Source organism: Carassius auratus, unplaced genomic scaffold (assembly GCF_003368295.1).
Source record: "Carassius auratus strain Wakin unplaced genomic scaffold, ASM336829v1 scaf_tig00000876, whole genome shotgun sequence".
In the NCBI taxonomy this organism is placed as follows: Eukaryota; Metazoa; Chordata; class Actinopteri; order Cypriniformes; family Cyprinidae; genus Carassius; species Carassius auratus.
This window is the reverse complement of record NW_020523328.1, coordinates 463,115-484,561: the sequence shown is the minus strand read 5'-3', so window position 1 is coordinate 484,561 and position 21,447 is coordinate 463,115. Positions and strand designations below refer to the sequence as shown.

The 21,447-nt window shown below is 36.9% G+C and overlaps 1 protein-coding gene across 1 annotated transcript; it reads left to right on the top strand.

Moving 5' to 3' along the window:
• Window positions 1–523: 523 nt before the first annotated feature.
• On the top strand, window positions 524–20,513 carry pard6b (par-6 partitioning defective 6 homolog beta (C. elegans)). The gene is made up of 3 exons (XM_026242120.1): window positions 524–828; window positions 3,525–3,747; window positions 16,908–20,513. The coding sequence occupies exons 1-3, from the start codon at window positions 766–768 to the stop codon at window positions 17,753–17,755; spliced, it is 1,134 nt and encodes a 377-aa protein (XP_026097905.1). The 5' UTR covers window positions 524–765; the 3' UTR covers window positions 17,756–20,513.
• The last annotated feature ends 934 nt before the right edge of the window (window positions 20,514–21,447 follow it).

The window sequence follows — 21,447 nt, the reverse complement described above, 5'->3', positions numbered from 1 at the left end:
AAACTAAATATAATAAATTAGGGTGAGAATATATATCTAGTAGTTAACATTAATTCTAAATCATTTTTGACTGCACATTACAGTGTACATTTTTCTTTGCAGTCTGTAGTAGCATTAAAATGAAAAAGCAAATACAACTAATATACTTTTTCAAGACAAAGATTGTTTGAAAATGCAATGAATAATGTGTCACTTAATGTGTCACTAAAAGATAACTAGTGGTATCAGATTGTAATACCATGTAATTTAATACAGCATTATACATTCCATGGCACTGAATGATTGCCATTCGTGGTATTTACATAGAAATACAAAGCACTTCAAAGAATATAATTATTTTTTGCTAGTGTTTGGACTGGGCTGGGTTATGAGTCTCGTTCATGGCACAAGAATGTCAGAATAGCCTTTAAGTCCAGAGGGGGCGCGCTTGAACTGTTTCCTGGGTGCACGAGCGTCACAGACGGACCAGTGTAGTGTGTGTGTGTGTGAGAGAGAGAGCGAGATAGAGAGAGAGAGAGAGAGAGAGAGAGAGAGAGAGAGAGAGAGAGAGAGGGCAGAGTTTAGAGCACGTTCTGTTGACAGGCGTCGCCGTTGCTACTCGATTCCGATAACAACATAAGCGAAGGCACGGAGCTGTCGCGAGGTACGCGCCTTTAACTGGATTAAGCCGAGAAAAGCCGTTTTGGTTGGACCGAGCTGAAGGCGGATGAGCGCAGCCCGCGGGAGGGCAACTGTGTTACTGCGGCGGGGTCCAGTCAGCGAAAGATGAACAAAAACCACCGAGTGCCGAGCAACCGAACTCTGAACGCCGTGGAGGTGAAGAGCAAGGTGCGTAGCCAGCGGGACAACTACTTTAATTACTGTACAGACACAGAAAGGACTAGTCTTCGTGGTAGGAATATACTTTTGGGTGTTCAGACGCACTCACACTGTCCTGGCAAGTTTGGTCAACCTTGTGAGTTCAGTCGACCGTTGCTTTTAGTGCTGAGGACACAATGTGTCCGTGTTGTTAGGGAGAGATTGTGGGTTTGGACCTTAGGTTTTGACAGGTGCTCTCTTACCTCATGTTGTCAGGTGTTTATTATAATGTAAAACTAATGTAGAATAATAAAAACTTTTTTATTTGAGTTCTTATATAAGTGTGTGTTTGTCCAGTCAGTTTGACCACAGTCTCCCCCCAATCCATGGCAAACTATTTAAAAGTTATTATTTTAAACTAACGAGTTTTATGTTACTTATTTTTTAATTACTAATAATTAATTCAATAGTGAGTGATATTGAATTATAGAGAATAATAGAGAATTTAGTAGAAGCTAATACTTATTAATTGCATTCATTTGCTACTAGTCACTATCCTAAATTCAAATAGCTGTTTTCCATCTAAATCTATTGGGATATGTGGTTTATGTCAGATTAGTATGAAGCAGTTCTTGCTGGTCCCTGATCCAGTTAACTATTCATGGACTCCAATGATTATTAACTATGCCAGTATGAGACTTCTATTCCAGTTGTTAACATGTCTTAACTTAGTGCTTATAATTACATGTGTGTTGTCATATTTAATAACTAGTATGGTTGTTTATTAGTTCAGTTTAAAAAAAAAAAAACTAGTAAGTTTTGAAAAGTTAGTAGTGCCACATGATAAACCAGTACTGGTGTCTGTTCAAATAGTACTAGAAAAACAGGAATGGATACTAAGAGAAGTTACAATAAACAAAAGAAAATGTATTCATAAATAATGCATAGGTACTAGTAAAACCGGATTAGATGCTAGTTGGAAGTGTATAACTGTTATCAGAACCACCGATCCCCATAGAATTCAGTGGAAAAACTTCATGAATAACAAGAGAATAGAGAATATTGGCAAAAGAGAACATACTTTTGACTAATATATTGGCTACTAGATACTTTTGGTGCAATTATTTTTTTTAAAAGTGCTAGTAACAAAAATATATTAGTTTGTATAAAGGAATTTAATGCTAAAGTGGCTTGGCATTGCAATGTATTAATACAAATTCAATTAAAGTCATTTTTGATCCTAAACTGGTTTTCCCTCTTGTCTTGTAAACAAACTGATGATCACTTATCTTGGGTTCCAAACTTCTCATCCACATGACAAGATCATGTTGGAAATTAAATATTGACTGCTCAGAAAAAAAAAGTTAAATCAAATACCAAGCTGCACATAGGATAAATAAGATATCTACTGACCCTATCTCAGCGAGTCTTTATCTCAACTGTGATGTAAGTGACGTAAGAGCAGTTTTACAGGCATTATACACACCTTTAAATCTATACAGAAGATATTTTTAACTTTATGCTGCAAATCTAATATTGGTCTTAAACCTAATAACCTGTCTACATAGACATGCACATGATGCCTAAAATTTGTCAAGGTAGGCATTCAATCTCAAGCATAGCCTTTCTTGTTGATTATAATAGAAACAGTTATTCAGCACCAGAGGAATGTAGATGTGGTTTACACTATGTTTCGTGTTTCTCTTGTGTTAATCATTATGGATGACACTATAAACAAGAACCTGGTCATACTCCCTCTACCAACTCAAACACTGAGTCTCAATCCTCCCTTTTGTTTGTTTGTTGCCAAACCACTTCATAACCTATTACAAACCACTAAAGAATTTAGGCTGTCTCTTTTGACTAGTTAGTAATCTTTTAATTTTTGCATAAGATCTTTTGAATTTCCTTGTTTATAAATAGTTTAATTATTATTGATATTATTATTTTTTATTTCTACTGATGCTATTCTATATTAAGTTACTCTCTACTAAAATATAATGCTTAATTCCACTGAGGAAGGATAGTTCAACCAAAAATTAAGATTCTATTATTACTACAAAAATGGAAATGTTTTTAATGGTGCACTGGTTGCTTTTTTTATATGCACAATATACTGGCACTATGTTATTCTTGGATATTATTTCTCTTGAAAAAGTGCATTACCATTAAGAGTGCATGCTCGAGATGTGTCAGCAGTTTTCATTGTTTTTTAATTTTAACTACTATAGATTTGTAATACCAGGTGTTTATCAGTTGTCAGCTAAAACATGAAAATAACGGTTTAATATATTGTTTTAAAATACGGTTTGTAGCATCAGTGCATTCCTACTTTTTTCCAAGCACAATGAATAGTGACTGGAACTTAAAAGTTTTATAGATGAAGCAAAAGTACAATACAAAAAAAAAATCAGAAATGAAGTCCATGTGACTTATATTTAGCAAGATGTGAAAAATGAAAATATGTCTGTTTCATTGTTATTTTAGTATTATTTATTATACAATTATACTATGTGTTACTATTTAGATTAAGCATTTATTTACACATTTACAGTTTTAAATAGTATTCATTTTTGTGTAAGTTTTAGCTATTAATTTAGTTACGTGCATTTGTCTTGCCTAGGCATTATTTATAATTTGCAAGACGTTTAGAAGTTTTTCATCTAATTAGACTAGTTGAGTTCATCTTGTTTTGCTGTGTACTGACATCTGTTCCATGTTGTTAGTTTGGAGCAGAATTCAGGCGTTTCTCTTTGGACCGGTCCAAGCCGGGACGCTTTGATGAGTTCTATGGCTTGCTGCAGCATGTGCACCGGATCCCCAATGTTGATCTGCTTGTGGGTTACGCCGATGTCCACGGCGATCTACTGCCAATCAACAACGATGACAACTACCATAAAGCAATCTCCATGGCAGCGCCCCTGCTCCGTCTCTTCTTGCAGCGGAAAGGTGAGGGTTGTGTTTTTGAACTGGGTCATTGGTCAAACTTCAACCCCATGTGTTACACACAGTGTATTATGTGAAACAATACCCTCTACAGCCCTTACGGTCTCAACACTCATGGTTGTAGTAAATTTTTCTAATCTGCATGGGTGAGAATTTATATACATAGTTATATAATATGCACAAATGTTTCGACTGATAACATGTGGAGGCGATAGCTGTGCTTCAGGAAGCTGTGCTTTTGTTTATTTATCAGTCATATCAGATTATAATGTGACAGGTTATGTAGTCCTGGGGGATGTGAGTTGTGTTCAGTAACCCGACTGCTAGTTAGCGGGGTTAAGTCTAAATTTTTTTATTTTATTCATGTAATCCTTACTAACAGATAACTAACTGTTTGCTCATTTTATTGATACTATAACTTACAATTTAATTACAGCCTGTGTGATTATGATATTTAAGACATTTCATAAGACCTATTTTATATCTCCCTTGATGCATTTTTCATTAACTAATATGGCCAAGTGTTTCTTAATTTGGGTTAGAAGTCTTCAGACACTGAGACTCGACTGAGCTAACATGAAAGCAGCAATATAAAGTTCTGAGGTCTGAACTGGTGACCGGTCACAGTTGTTGTGTGCTTTTGGTGTGTTATGGCCCCAGGCTGTGGGGTGCCCCACTCTAAGCTGTGTCTGTGTGCCATATGACCTGTAGATGGTAAGCCACTTTGTCAGGCGGAGATTAGAGGGGTCACTGTGTAACACTGTGTGGCCTGCGTTTCGATTACACGGCGACGCTAGCTCCATGCTGTGACCTGTTGCTATGGCAGAATGTGTGACACGGAAGCACACGAGGACCCACCCACTTTTTAACTTGACCCTATATCTTGTCACGAATGTTTTAGTTATTTGAATGCATGCTTGTGGGTGTAGGAGGTAGGCTAAGCAGACATTATTCCAAGTGCTAAATACTACATAGATTCATTAGATTTATAAACTTCTGTTTCAAAACCTTTCTAGCTTTCCACTGCTTATAAGACAATGGCATTCTGAGGCATTCTACAAGTAGGTTCAGGTAGAATCAATAGACATTTTGAGGTAATTTTAAAGGGGTTGTTTAAAAAAAAAAAAAATTCTGTGATCACGCAAAAGAAGATATATTGTAGAACAGTTGATGGTCCCCTTTGACTTCCATATTAAGAAAAAGAAAATACAGTGCAAATCAGTGGAAATCACCTTTTAACAATTCATTACCCACATTCTTCGAAATATTTTCTTTCAGTAGAAGGAAGAAATTTAACTTGATTTTGGAATAGAGCTCATGGAGATAGACTTTTCATTTCTTGGTGAACTACCCCTTTTAAGGGAAATGCTGTTTATTGGTATCATCTAAGCATAGTAAGCAAAGAATGATAATTATAATTGTCCATACCAATTGATGACAAACGTTTCTTTAAAATGGACAAGATCTTTGAACCTGGTTGGATTCTTATTGGCTCTCAGTGTTTTTTTTAAAGAAATATTTTTATTATAATTTATCAACTGGACAATCTTTCTGAAAGTTATTCTAACAGTGTTGTTCCTCTGTGCCTTTGGTCCTCTGTTGTTTGAACTTCCCTATTCTCAGAAATTAATATTAAAAGTTCAAAGTTATCGAAGTCATTCTTGGTGTTAACTATATTCTTATTGGTAGCTGAAAAGCCTAATCAAATTGTCAACATTTTTACTTGACAAACACATAAGAAGCATGGAATGTATTAAATGTAAAAAAATGCTGTGGAAATCTGTGCAGTGTTCTGCCTATTAATGACTGATTGGCATGCATACCTCACCAAATAATGCTCACAATAAATGTGACTCACGACTGATTCCTTTAGAGTTTTACATTAGCATGTTGATAATTGTACAGTATTCTTAATATTATGCATAAAAATTACATAATAAATAAGACTATTAGGTAAATAAATAGCATATTATAAGTAGATTTTTCTTGGTACTTTTCTGCCATCATGGAATTCTTATTTTTAAATTTTTGCATGGAGTCTCAATGCATTCTGCAGTCTATCTTTTGGAACAGGCTTTGTTTTTGTAGTGTTGTGATGCATTAAAATGCTGTCTAAGTAGGCATCTTGCCAGGTTTCAGAACAGAGCCTGAAGTATTTCCTTTTGAAGATTTCCATCACGTATCACATTAGATCCAGAGAGTTTTGTGCACTTTGATGGATGCCAGCGCATACACACACACAATAATATCTATGCGTGAGTTGGATCTGTGTTTGAAATCACATCAAGGTACGCAGTACTGAGACCGTCGAACCGGCTGAAATCTTTTGTGCAGCGTCTTGCTGTCATTGAATGGCACACATTCAGTGATCTTGGTTAAGAAAGCCTTCGCTGTGGTTGGAGTTCACGTGGGGGATGGGGGGTCTGAGGCATTCTTGAGCGCTGTGCCTCATTTGTGGATTGTGTTTGGAATTGTGGGTTTTTTTCTGTCGTAGCCTGTTTGGCATATTCAAGTGGCTTGACTTGAGCTCAGCTTACTCTATCTTTAATGAGGATGTTTTGTAGGGTGTGAATGTGCATCTGAACACTCCAAATGAGGATGTATGTGTTTCAGTAGGCATCCCATCCCAATGCAGTTGCACATGCTTTTTCAGACAACATCAGGATAACCACAATGCACCAATCCCATGCTTGTTTATCTGCTGCCATGGCAGCAGTGAAGAGCTTTAGCTGAGTGGGGTTAATGATGAGGGATACTTGAGTGGTGATTGCAGCATGATGGGATAGATACCACATATTCACGATTGTGGGAGGCCAATTGTAATTAAGAATGAACCAGTTAAAAATGGAAAGTTGTATCTGAATACGGAGTCTGCCGTGCCCCCACCCACACCGTCAGTGGTAGTTGTGGAGCTGTTGTGGATATGTGTTTGCTGGTTTAAGGGGTGTTGGCAGCCGTGTGTCTATTTGCATCATGTGATTTCCTGATCAGACATCCTGCTCAGTCGCTGCTGTGTCATAATATTGGGTCTTTGCTCTATATTCTGCATGCTCTACATTCACACCTCCGTGTTAACAGCAGAGTCCAGAAAATATCCTCCGTTCCAAAACCTTATGCGATGCCTCCCTATGTTAAGGTGCCATAGGAATGCTCCTTATGTGAAAGGTTCTTGAAAATAGGAAGCAATATTACTGTCCTCTGAAATACTCATTTTGCCCAATGGCATCATTTTTAACAACTTGTTTTTCAATAGTTCATTTGTGACCCTAGACCAAAAAACCAGTCGTAAGTAGCACAGGTATATTTGGAACAATAGCCAACTATACATTGTATGGGTCAAAATTAATGATTTTTCTTTTATGCCAAAAATCATTTGGATATTAAGTAAAGATCATGTTCCATGAAGATATTTAGTAAATTTCCTACCGTAAATACATCAAAACTAAATTTTTGATTAGTAATATGAATTGCTTAATTTGGTCAACTTTAAAGGCGATTTTCTAAATATTGTGATTTGTTTTGTTTTTGTTTGTTTTTTGCACCCTCAGAATCCAGATTTTCAAATAGATGTATCTCGGCCAAATACTGTCCTGTCCTAACAAACCATACATCAATGGAATTTCAAAACATTGACCCTTATCACTGGTTTTGTGGTCAATGGTCACATTTAATACAGACAGATGGAAATAGCTTAAATTAATAGACTGTTTTACCCAAGATTTCTGTGTGTGATCAGTTTCTGTGCTTTATGAGATCATGTTTTTATGATCTTACACTGTAAAAATAAGCTATTAAAGCTGTGGTGACTTTCAGAAAGTCACTGGAAAAAAATGGTATTGTGATGTGATGGCATATTGATCTGCTTGATTATAATACAGACAGTAAAAATACAGACATGCAAATGATCATGTACACTCATGACACTAAAATAATGCGTTTAAACATTTACTCAATTAAATTTAACATGGCACCATAATGAGCATTACTGATACCAATAAAAAATATGTGATGTGCAGGGATTGTGTTTTTATTGTTTTTTACTGTACATTATATGGTAATCCATAGTTTATATTTACAAAAACTATTATCTATTTTGGTAGGAGATGCCAAAAATGTTGTATTCACCCTAAAAATTGGGTTGTTGCTCTCCTCCTAGCAACATGATAACATTAATAGAGTCTAGACTCCTTTGCACTTTACACTAGGATTCTTATTTGTGTGGCGTGTGGACCTGCTGCCTCTGTACGGCGTTCCAAATCTGTCACTTATGAGGTTCCTGTTCAGTTTGGATGCTGCCTTAGAAGAAAGTGGTGTGTAGAAAGCTGACAGCTTGCTTGCTTCGGAACAGAGTTTCAGTTTGAGCACTTAACTTGCTAACTTCACCATTTAAATCAAACTACCAAATCTTTTGAAAGAGGCTGTAGTTGAGAATTCCGCTGAGATTAATTGACCAGTCAGCTAATAGTATTAGCATTGAGCTGTCTTTTGTTCATTATAATTAATCCTTCCACCTGTGTCTGTTTCTAACAATAGCCCGTGATTAATTTGATTGTGTCATTCATTTCCATTCCTTTCATAGTTTTCTCAGCGTATCTCTGAGATCCTCCCTACCGGCCTCCCCTGTCTGATGGTGAGGTGTGGTTCAGGGAAACAACTGGAATAGTTTCTAGAGAGCACTGTGACATATGCTTTAGGAATCTGCCTACTCTTACCTTGTCTCTTTCGCTTTTCCACTCCCCTTTCTTTCCTGAAACCACAAATTTGTTTACTTTTCCATTCATGTCATCAGTTGAATCAGGGCACAGGGGTGGGTTGTGTTTTATGGACACCTGTGACGTCTGCAGCTTTTATTGCGGCTTCAGTTTTAGGAGGAGCCGCTTTAATATGTGGGAGGAATTCCAGGGTCATGGAATGTCACGCTGATGCAGAGAAGCACTGGAACACTGTTATGTCATGCCTGGGTAGAGCGGGCCAGAGCCTCTCTGGTGTTGTCAAATGAAGCGGAGCGGGATGAAGGGGGGGGGGTGCTGCATGGTGGAAGAGGTTGTTCTTCTGGGGGGGAAGGGGCAGTAAGCTGCAGGATTGGGGGGGAGGCGTTTCTCTGTGTGGAATGTGTTCAGACTCTGATCACCTCTGCTGATAAGATTAGACAGGACAGGGGGGCGAGGAAGGGAGCAGTCTGTGAAGCTCAGGGACCAGACCAGGAAAGAGGTGATGGGAAAACAGTGGGAGGGTATGGAGGTATTATTAGTGGGGAAAACACTCTGCTGTTACATTATGGTTGAAGAAAAAACTAGTGAAAGACCTGGTCACTGGTTAGTCCTGTTTTGGATAAAAGGGCAAGTCATTTACAAACACACTGTTTGTTGTTAATCTTTGTTGAGATGTTCTATGACTTCATAGATATTTATAGATGAGGTGCCAATATGATCAAATATTGAGTTTTCTCACAGTATTGTTTAGAAACATTAGACCCTTGTATCTCAATATACAGTAATGTTCTGTATACTGAAAGTCTTCGGTCAGTAAGATTTTAAAAATGTTTTTGAAGGAAGTCTTTCATGCATTTCAAAATCCAAAATAAATAAAGTAAGCGAATATTATTTAAAAAATATTATTGCAATTAAAATATTCCACTCTTCAATGTCACATGATCTTTTAAAATTATTCTAATATGCTGATTTGATTCTGAAGAAGCATTTCTTATAATCAATGTTGAAAACAATTGTGCTGCTTAATGTTTTTGTGGAAACTGTGAAACTTTTTTCAGGATTTAACATACATTGCTCAAAAGTGACAATAAAGACAATTTAATGCATCCTTGCTGAATACAAGTATTATTTTAATAATTAAAAAAATCATACTGACCTCAATCTTCTGAACATTACATTATATGATGTGTTTGTTCATATAACTTATTTTAGTTCATCTATGAGTAGCAGGTCGTCTAAATAAGCAACGACTCAGAAACCAGCTTTTTTTGAGTAGATGACTAGATAAAACACAACCAAATGCAGGGTTATGAGACACTCATGTTTTTTTATTGGATCTGACACAAGTTTTAAATGCTGATGAGTTTAGTGTTTTATGATTCTGATGTGTATCATTAACTTCAGAGCAGTAAAACACCTTCCAAACTGAACTCTGACCTTTAGCAGTGCACTTCACATTCCTCACAGAGTCAAATGCAGGAGAAGGTGCAGGTTATCAGGAAGATCCTCACTGTGGAAAGTGAGTGACAGCATGTCCCAGCTATGAGTGCAGAAAGTCTCCAAACCGTGATTCCATCTAAAATAACAGACTGATCAGATTTTCTTTCCATTTAAAAGTGAAACTACCAGTTATTTAACTGTCGAATCTGTGGAACCAGGGCTGGCCCAAACACAGGCCCACTGAAACAAGCCTAGCCCATCTGATGTAGCACAGCAGTCACAGTCACTCCCTTAAAGAGACAGAGACTGTGTTAGAAAAAGAGAGAGAAAGAGATGATGATACATTGAAGGAAGAGAGTGGGAGAGAGAAGAATGAGCAGCGTCAGCATGAATTAAACTGAAGGCAGCAGTAGTTACACAACATGAAGGAGTCATTCTACCCACACACGCTTATATTAATCATCCTTTAATTTTTTTCCAAATTTCCTTAACCATATCCTTTACAGAACTCTAGCATTATAAAGGGACTATATGTATGTAGGATGTAAAGCTGTCATGTGCTATATACTATATTATAAATACTAAATTAAATACATTAAGCAGTAATCGACAATATTCGAGTGGTGGTGTTAATGACTACTGATTTTTTTCAAATGTAAATAAAAAAACAAATTTCACCAAGTTTTGGGTTAATAAATCTTAAGTGGTCCAATAATTGTAAAAATGGAAAAATTAGGAAAATTTAATATGGTCAAGAAGTAACCTCCATTGAACCACTTGAAAAGAAATGATCCATACCATTTCTTTTTGAGAGATGAACCGTAATGAGATTTTTGTGTTTTGCACTCAACAGTCAGTCTGTTTCTCATGTACCTGCCCCTCAACAACACATTAAAACAAAATGATTTGTGGTTGGTCACTTAACATATGTGACCCTGTAAAACGTAATTTTTGATTAGTAATACGCATTACTAAGAACTTGATTTGGACAACTTCTCAGGCAATTTTCTCTGTATGTGGATTTCTTTCTTTTTTTTTGCACCCTCAGATTGTATCTCGGCCAAATATTGTCATATCCTAACAAACCATATATCAATTATTTATTCAGCTTCCAGACAATGTAAACATCTCAATTCCGAAAAAATTGCACTCAAGGTTTTGTGGTCCATGGTCACATATCATTGAGATGTTCTCTTCCTGTTTATTTGGCTGGTTTCTGGACAGAATAAGTTGAGTAAATTTGATATGTTGATTGTCAACAGTCAGTCTTTCTGAACATGACACTTTTCCACAAGTTGGTATGAATCTTTAGGGTCCTATATGTATATACCCTTTTTACCTTGTCAAAAGCAGCTCTGTTCACAGTGACCCAAAAGGTGCATATCCCTTTAAATGCTAATGAGCTGCTCCTCACCTCGCCCCTCTCTTCTGTCGGATGATGAGCAGTTCCTGATGTACATTATTAGGAAAGGAGATGTTTAGTTCAAAGATTTGTTAAAAAAAAACATACTCACTTTTTCTTTAGTTAAAGCTGGATCACACATTGGTGGCTCAAGATTGTTTACACATAATAGACAATTTGATTGGTTTGCCATTTTTACTTAAATCAGAAACTGCTGTAATGATTCCTACACAGAGTGAGTTTCATCCACCTTATTTTCCCACATTTTCTCTAAGTATCCTGTTTTCAAGGGCTTTTCCTTTGTTACGTTACTCGCACACTTTGCATTTTTCTTCTGTTATCAGAATTGTTCTCACTTTATCTTAGCTGCATCACAGAAGTATGTGCTCACTGAGCCCAGAATAGCAGCACCTCACAAAGTTTCTGTATTGAAAAGTTCCCTCGCTCTTTCAATCTCTTTCTCTCTCCCTGGCCTAATGAGTGCTCATTACAGCCCACTCTCCACCCTCTCTGCTCCCCTCTCCTCTATCGTGCCGTGTCTGGAACAGGATGGCACACACTCCCCAATGTGGGAGACATTCGGAGTTAACCTTAAAAAAGCAGAAATGTTTCCACAGATGCTGTCATGCCGTCAGCGGCTGCTCGTCTGAATAATCTGTGTGCTCGATTCTTTGCAAGCAGCTTTGTGGAGCGAGACCATAAACAGAAAGCAGCACAGTGGTCACATGCAAAAAAACCTGAATGAGACATTCACAAAAGTGAAACATGAGCCATCACGGCCTTTTTAAGGCCTGCTGAATATTGGATGAGATGAGTCCATCACTCTCAGTTTGCGGTGAGCAGAGACACGGTGTGACATCTCTATTGTTTTCACACTCCTCGTGGGATGCTTCTCACGAATGTGTTTTACATTTCAGTCTGGTTCTTGAACAATCTTAATTTCTTTCTTTATTCAGTGGGAACTTTTTTTTAAAAAGTGACCCAAGGTGCACCAATTTATTTTTGCACTTCGTTTAATATCTACAGACACTGTTTGTTTTTAATTATAATATCCTCACTCCTGTAATATCAGGGACATAGAAAAAGCTATTTTATTCAAAATAATAGATGCATAATTTTTATCTGACAAAATGTAGATATTTTTTCAGTTTTGGCAGATACTGGATAATTAATTGTTCATGATTCTTTCCCCTATTTTGTATTTATTTTTTTTTACATTTAAGAACTGTTAAATGTAATCTTTAGCAAATTTCATAATTAATATCCACTATCATTCTTTATATTATGAAGTTGTGATGCCAAATTCACTTGTAGCATTTAAAACTATTGATTTTAGTTTTCAGTGTTCAGTGTTTTATTTTTAATTTATTAAGACAAAATAGCATTTTTAATTTTAGTGTTGGCATTAATCAATAACTTGAAAACATAGAAGATTAAAGAATACACAAACAGGTCACCTGACATTAGGCAGACAATATGACCTTGTGTAATGAGATACTGATCATCTAAGCAAAGGTGGGAAAAAGCATTTCACTAAGCTCACACACACACACACACATACACGACTCTCACTGGCGTGCTGATCACACAGACTTCTTCCTGGTGTCCTTTGACAGGAAGTGAGGTGCTTCCACTGCCACGGTCAATGGTGACCACAGTATCAGATAAAGCCAGTGTCACATTACTGCTGCCATACAGTGCCTTGCCAAAGTATTTATACCCCTTCATTTTTTCATGTGTTGTTGTGTTGCTGCCTTATGTTAAACTGCTTTAAATTACTTTTTTCCACATCAATCTACTCTCCATACACCATAGTGACAAAGCAAAAACAGAGTTGTCGCAGCTTCATAAATTAAAAAAAAAAAAAACACTGAAATAAGTACATTGCATAAGTACTTAAGTACTTTACCAACTAAATATTTAGCTGAAACACCTTTACAGTATCAAGTTTTTTTTTGTTTGATGCGGAAAGCTTTGCACATCTGCATCTGGCAATATTCTGCCATTCTTCCCCTCATCTCTTCACCTCTCAAGCTCTGTCAGGTTGGATGGAGACGGCGCATATTTTCAGGTTTCTCCAGAAATATTTGATTGGGTTCAAGCCCAAGCTCTTGCTGGGCCACTCATGGACATTCACACAATTGTTTATAAGCTACTCTTGCTGTGTGCTTAGGGTCACTGTCCTGTTGGAAGGTTAACCTTCTGCCCAATCTGAGATTCTAAATGATCTAGACTAAGTTTTCATTAAGGCTATCTCTATATTTTGGTGCATTGAGTTTTACTTCTACTCTGATGAGTTCCTCTGTCGCTGTGCTGAAAAACTGTCCCTCAGCATGTGGCTGTAACTAGTACACTTTACTTTTGGGATGCTACTCTGCAAATTATAAGCAGAGCTGGGTTCCCTCAAACATGATGCTTAGAATTGAGTTTCATCAGACCAAATAAATTTGTTTCTCAGAGTCTGATGGACCTTTAGGTGTTTTTTTTGCTAATTCCAAGTGTGTTTTCACGTGTCTTCACTGAGGAGAGGATTTAGTCTTCCCACACGGCTATAAAGCCCAGATCGGTGGAGTGTTGCATTGATGTTGGTCCTTCTGTAGGCTTCTCCTATCTCCACATATGATCATGGAGCTCAACTAGAGGGACCATCAGGTTCTTGGTCACCACTCAAACCAAAGCCCTTCTCCATCAGTTGCTCAGTTTGGCCAGAAGGCCAGCTCTAGGAAGAGTCCTTGTTGTTTCAAACTTCATTCATAAATGGTAACTGAGACTACGTGTTTTTGTGACCCTTCAGTTAAGATTTTTTTCCTGAACTCTTCCCCAGATGTGTAGCTTGAAACAAACCTGTTTCTGAGCTCTAAAGGCAGTTCTTTTGACCTCAGGGCTTGGTTATTGCTCTGATGTGCATTATCAGCTGTTAAACCTTTTATGAAGAGGTCTGTGCCTTTTCAAATCATACCCATTCAAGGGAATTTCCCAAAGGTTACCTTCACTCAAAGTGTAGTGACATCTACAAGCAATATGAATGCTCCTGAGCTAAATTTCAACTATGCCAGAAAGGGTATATTATGCAATGGAATTTAAGTTATTAAACTAATCCTTTACTTTTTTATTTTTTAATAATTTTGCAAAGATGTTAAAAAATTGTTTAAACCTCATGGTGTATGGAGTGCAGGTTGATGTGGAAAAAGGGATTTAAAGCAGTTCAACATAAAGCAGTAACATGGGAAAAAATGAAGCTTTTGCAAGGCACTGTATTAACACATAACAGATAAATCCACACTATTTCACTGCCAAACCAAACTGAAATCTAATTTTAAAGAATATTACATTATATGTTTACATATATATATATATATATATATATATATATATATATATATATATATATATATATATATATATATATATATATATATATATGTAAGGAGAGAGACTTTTTTTTATGTTTTTGAAAGAAGTCTCTTATGCTCACCAATGATACATTTTTAAATAATAAATAATAAATGTTGAAAACTGATGTTCTGCTTAATTTTTATCTTTTTATTTAATGTGTGTGTTTTTTTAAATAATAGTAATTATGCTGTAATTATAAATGACATAAGTCAGGAATCAATAATTGACTGACTAATCATCTTGACATCTTAAGTTGACAAATACATGATTTTTTTTAATTGGCAATGTATTGCTTCAGGACATATTTCAGAAATAACTCCTCATATCCCCTGGTCTGCCTCTAATGATTATTAGGCCCATTACAACCAGACTGGTTTCTGTAGTGTCAGGTTTCACAAAGAGCCAGCTGTCAAGTGTTCAGAAAGTGAGATGATAGAGGTTTGTGTGTCATTTAACATGATGCGGTTTCCATATATTGTAAGATGCTTTTAGCATCCTCTCACTTTTTCTCCTCTCGATCTTTGAGACAACAGAAAAGCTAGTTTGTGCCCGTTTGAGTGGCCCTAAGGGACTTCTCATGCTGCCCTTCAACACTCACTGTGAAGCCATTGTTAGGCTTTAATATGGAAGAGTGGAGCAGATAAGGAAGGAAGAGAGGAGAAGAACTCAGGAGGAGATGAAAAGAGACCACCATACATACTCGACCACTCCAGCCAACCTTGTGTGTGCATGCTGCGTGTTTGTGAATAAACCCAAAGTCCTTTTAGACTGATAAAACTCAGCTCTATTAGGTCAGAAAGACATTTTTATGATGTCTGCAAGTACTGAAGACAATTTGCCAAATTATTGTTAAAATTTCAACACAGGCTGCATATTCATGTTGAAACAAAACACAAGGACGATCCAGGTAGTTTTCTAGTGGGAACTGGCTGTGTGGACCTTTGACCAACAATCAATATTGTGTGTGTGAGTGTGTTTTGACTATATTTGTGCTGCCTGATGTGAAATCTGTGCACTAGATCACCCAGACTCTTCCCTCCTATCATATTCCTGGTTAAACAAACACACTGGAAGAAGATGCTTTTCGTTTTAGAGGTAGAATTCAGGTTTAGGTATTAAAAAAAATCCATAAAAACATCACAACCCTTGATACTAAAGATCAGTAAATATCATAATTGAAATGTTAGTTATACTCTTATAACATGGTGGTTTTTTGTTAATAATTAAATCCCTCAGGTTAACCATTGTTCATTCGGGTTAATGGGAGTTCAGAAAAACACATGGTACTGCTTTGAACTCTCTTCATGCACATGCATTTATATCCTCTCTCCCTTCCTACTCTATTCTCCTTTTTGATCTTGAGTATGAATGTCTTGCAGGTGAAAGTCCAGGCAGTGATTAAGCCTCTGAGGAATTCATAAATGGCAGCTGAGAGCAAAAGAGAGAGAGGTTGAAAGGAGGCTTGGGTTTACAGTAGATTACACATTAGCTGAGGGGCGTTGGGAAACTAACAAGCAGCCATTCTCTACCATGGTATCCCCTGCAGGTCTCTCCTTACAAAGTTGTGGGAATAGTCTAATAAGAGCAAAAAAAATTTGAACGTGATAAATAATAAAAAGTAATGAGCATGCACATAATATATGTTTACAAGCACAATAACGCTGATAATAAATTGCATGGACTGAGCCTCTGAAAAGTGTCCAGACACTTTTAGTTATTGCCTTATATTACCCAGTTTTATAAGGGTAATATATGTTTTTTATTTTTTTTTTAAGAAAAACAAACAAAAAAGTGGTTTATATTATTCTCATTTATTTTTTAATTAAACATGACTTGATCAAAGTGGTTGTTCACATTAACAAAAATATGCTGATATTATACTGCATTTATTTACAAAGCTACTGAAAAGTGTTCATGCCCACACCTTTAGTTGTTGTACTATATACCCATTTTATTTTCGTTTTTATTTGTTTTGTGTTTAGTTTTATGTTTGTAGTTTGCAGTGTTTAGTTTGTTTTTCTTTGTTTATACTTTATTTAAAGCAAAAATTCAATGTATACAAAAAATAGTTTGTTTAATTTGTGGTTGTTGTTGAATGACCATCGTAACCCATCACTAAATAAAATAAACACCAATATTCCTTTAAGTTGTGATGTCTAAAACAAACGTCACATATTTACATTATTTTTCTCTTTCTTCTCCCTTTTCTGCAGAGGAGGCAGATTACTCCGCATTCGGCACGGACACTGTGACCCGTAAGAAGACCCCAGCGGCGCTCGCAGCGGTCCTCCTTCGACCAGACGCCAACAAGAAGAAGCCTCCTATCATCATCAGCCTGCCTAAAGATTTCCGGCCAGTGTCCTCCATCATCGACGTGGACATCCTCCCAGAGACGCACCGTCGTGTCCGCCTCTACAAACACGGTCAAGAGAAACCATTGGGCTTCTACATCCGCGATGGTTCCAGCGTGCGCGTCACACCCCAAGGCCTGGAAAAGGTCCCGGGCATCTTCATCTCCCGCATGGTCCCCGGAGGCCTGGCAGAGAGCACGGGACTGCTGGCCGTCAACGACGAGGTGCTCGAAGTCAACGGCATCGAGGTGAGCGGGAAGTCTTTGGACCAAGTCACAGACATGATGATCGCGAACAGCCACAACCTCATTATAACCGTCAAACCGGCCAATCAGCGCAATAACGTGGTACGCAGCAGCGGAGGCGGCAGCTCAGGACGATCATCTGACAGCAGCACCAGTTTTTATGGTTACTCAACACCAGGTTCGATGGCGATGACCCCGTCCCATATTATCCAGAACTATGAACCGGACGAGGAGAGCGAGGAGGAGGAGGATCTGGTGATCGAGGCAGACAGAGGGGCTAAACTTATTCCGCAGGCAGGGGCACGGGCGACAGCCAGCACCAGCATGCCCACCCTGCCCAGATACGAGCCCCACCTCGACCTCCGCCCCTCAAATGGTACCATGAGCACCAGGTCTCTGAATGCCCATGACATGGGATTAGAAGGGCGAAATCTAGAGGAGGAGGGCACAGTGATTACACTGTAAAGACACACACAGCATATAATCACACACACTTGCCAATACATACGTTTGTGTGCCATAGGATTGAAAATGCATGTCAGGAACAAAAGAGAAGGCCAGAAACCACAGCACCTTACAGCACTTCTCTATAACAACAGGACCTTGATGAGGCAGTTCTCATCATCAAACCCGTGGAGAGCAGCACAGCACCAAAATAGCTTTTTCTTGAGTAATAATGAACTTCCTGAGTCAGTGCGATTTAATGAATGCAGACGGCACCGTATGAGTCATGACAATCTTTTTTTACTTTGACAACCACACCCTTCAGAGCCACGAGGCTCTTGCGTTATCAGAGAACAAAGTACAATGGGTTTCACCCATCCTCTGCGTTACCGTGGTAACTGAGTCTGGCTGCACTACAGAACTTCAGAAGGAACTGAAATAAGCTCTTCATCTGTTCGTCTGCAACACTAACACTCTCAGCAGACCGATTCTTCGTGGTATTCAAGGGAATCCTGAACCTTTGTGGGGCTTGAGTGAATGTTTAGGAGATATTTTCATGTGAGTGGACAGTTGTAGACTGCTGCCTCGGTTAAGATTCAGATGTCTTATCATCTCAGAAGTTTTTAATCATAGCCAAAAAGACAGATGATCAATGTCATATTTTTCATACTGATATGTTTTATTGGTATCACTTATATTTCTTTATTACAAGGGCTATCATCCTGCTCTTTTTGATACCTGTGGTTTATTTTACCCATAGATCTTACTTGATAACCCTGTCTGGGGTTTTGGAATACAGAAATATGAATAATGTTTCAAGGGAGCGCTCTGATGTGGACACTTGGATGTTTCATTTATGAAGAGCGACTCTACCTTGGCACTTTTCACTAAGGTTCAGCTTGTTAACATTAGATAGATCAGCCGAAATGAATATTCTGTCATCTTTTACACAGATCTCTTGTCATTTTATAACTTTCTTTCTTCTGTGGAGCATAAAAGCAGATATTTCCATACATGGAGAGTTCCTGTTGGGAACATGGTGTGAGTATATGATGACAGAATTTACATTTTCCTGGGAGTGAACTATACAGTACACTCAATGCATTAGGTGTCTTAACTAACTATTAATAATATTTTTTACATTATCTATGTTAAAGTTAATTTCTGCATACACCAATATTTACTTTTTAACATTTAAGTTAAAATTCAAGTAAACATTAGATAATGCATAATGAGACATGAACAATAGTACATGTATGAATCAGCATTAACCAGAATTAATAAAAGCTGTAAAAATGGTTCACTTTTGGTTCATGACACATAACTCCTTATTTAATGTTAACAAATTGAACCTTATTTTAAAGTGTTACCTCCAACAATAAGTGTTGCAGTCGAATTACGGAGAAAACAACCCTTAATTGGTAGTGAATTACTATGAATATTGAATATATGCCAAAATATTCAGTATCTTTCCCTCTTTATATGAAGATTTTTTGTTGTTGTTGTTTTTTTTTTTGGGGGGGGGGGGGTGCATGTCAGCAGAGTACCAGCCAAACCCTTCAGAAAGTATGTAACAGTTGGGTTAGTTGCATCATTACTATGGGACAGACATGCATAATTTATTATTATTAATATTTTTTAATTCAACTGGTTGAAATCTGTTGTGAAGTCTTGTCAAAAATGCACAATTAATCATATTGTCATCTAATGTCCATACCCTTCACTCTCTGTGTACGGTAAAGTGAGGTCTTCCTACTTGAGTGATAATTATGCTTTCTAAAAATGACCTCTGGACAAATGAACAAATGTTATGCTCTTACTTTGAAAGCATTCCTTTAAGTTCAGTTGGCTGTAGGTACATTTCTCCCCTTTTCAACCTTATTCATACATCATAATGATATGCATGATGTTACAGCTGTAAGCTTATACAATACGATCTTCTGAGATCTCAAAGTGTCTGTCAGTGGATACACTGGAAGAGACTGACGAGAGACAGATGTGCCTACGCTCTTTCGGTTAGGACCTGCTGTTAGAGATTTAGCCGAAGAAGCCTTTCATTAGATCCCCCTTTTATCACTTTCATGGCACTTACATTACCAAAATCTGCTTGGAGTAGCACACGCACTGTAGCTGTGATCATACACACTTCATCCTGATCATTCATTTTCATGGTACAAACGACATAATGAATGGAGTCTTTAGCTGTATTAATTTATTTTTATATTAACCACTACATACGATTTGGGATTGGAACCACAGAAGTTTTATTTATTTTAAAATAGAACTAAATAGAATTAAAAATGTATTTTTACTTGCTTTGTTTTAGCTGACCATAAACCTCATCATTTTGATTCCTTGTATTTTTATTTTTTTTTTATGTCTAGAAAATGTTAAGATTTTTTCCCACTAGCATCTTTGGTGGAACTCAATGCTCAGACCTTTAGGGTGAATAGAAATATGAAGAATAACTTGCTATTTTCCAAACTGTGAATATCTTTGCATTTCTAAAGGAGACCATATATCTATGAGCACCTGCTTTGAGAGACATACAAATGGACTTTTTCATTCATGTGTCAAATTCTTTTTTTGATAATAAGCTTGCCAGATAAATCTTAAGGTATAGATTTGTACTGAAATTATCAGTATTTTCTTATTAGTACTACATGGAAATTTGTTTCACATAATGAAACTTTTACAATGATAAATACTATATTAAGACATAGATGCACATGTATTATAGTCAAGTCTTGGATGAAATAAACTAATATGTAGAAAATCACTGATACTGCTCCTTGCTTGGTGTGTTGGTCATGAAAAAGTCTTTTTATCTGTGATAACCAGAGTGTGTCAGTTTGAAATATACATTGAAGAATCAGCATTAACCTGATCAGTCACGTTTATTTGTAAAGAGCTTTTACAATACATACAAAGCCACTTTATGTCTTTAGGCCCATTGAACTGCTTTAAAGAAAACATGCTTTAAAATAACACAACAGGAATGAAGTGGGATGGGTTTAAATGTCTTACGCAACCTCTACCTTTGCTAAATTATTGAAATTAGACGTACTGTATTTATGACTTTGTTTTGTCTTTTACAGGAATTGAACAAGAACTTTTCTAAAAAAAATTACTATTTAGCCTCATGTTAAAACATCATAATTGCAGCCAGTGGTTAAAATAAAGTAATGGCTTGTGTTTCATAGCTACTTTAAAAACTTGGAAACTTTATATAACGTTTATTCTATCTAAATCATAAATTGAACACTATGTGATGTTGCACAATAGTGCTGAGAGATGTAGTGCAGTACAACTGATGTCAGGAGTCCATCCTGTGGTTAAAGCATGAAACAGCATCCAGTCTTCTGCTTCAACTCTCTACTTTTATCAAACTGATCTAACAAATAAGTTTGATTTTCTCATTTTAATATCAACCTTTGCACAAGTTAAAATACATATGGTTTATGACTGAATATTTGTAATTAATTAAAAAGTACAGTAAATGTTAATTTTATTCCATAAGAATCTTTTGAGGAGGCACAATAAGGTGCCATTCTTGCAGAACACAAGCTTCAAGAGGACACATAAGTCTGAAGTAATGAACTTGGCCTGAATGAACTTGACATGGCACCTGCCTTTACAAAGCTGGTTAAAGACGATTTTAATAAATATTGATTTTGTACACTTACCAAATAGAATAAGCAAAAAGCAATAGC

What these genes read in the sequence shown, in the direction of transcription:
- pard6b (XM_026242120.1), top strand. Translation starts at nt 766, where the DNA reads ATGAACAAAAACCACCGAGTGCCGAGCAACCGAACTCTGAACGCCGTG. An exon ending in CCGTGGAGGTGAAGAGCAAG is followed by an intron (nt 829 to 3,524) that starts GTGCGTAGCCAG and finishes CCATGTTGTTAG; the next exon opens with TTTGGAGCAGAATTCAGGCG. An exon ending in TCTCTTCTTGCAGCGGAAAG is followed by an intron (nt 3,748 to 16,907) that starts GTGAGGGTTGTG and finishes CCTTTTCTGCAG; the next exon opens with AGGAGGCAGATTACTCCGCA.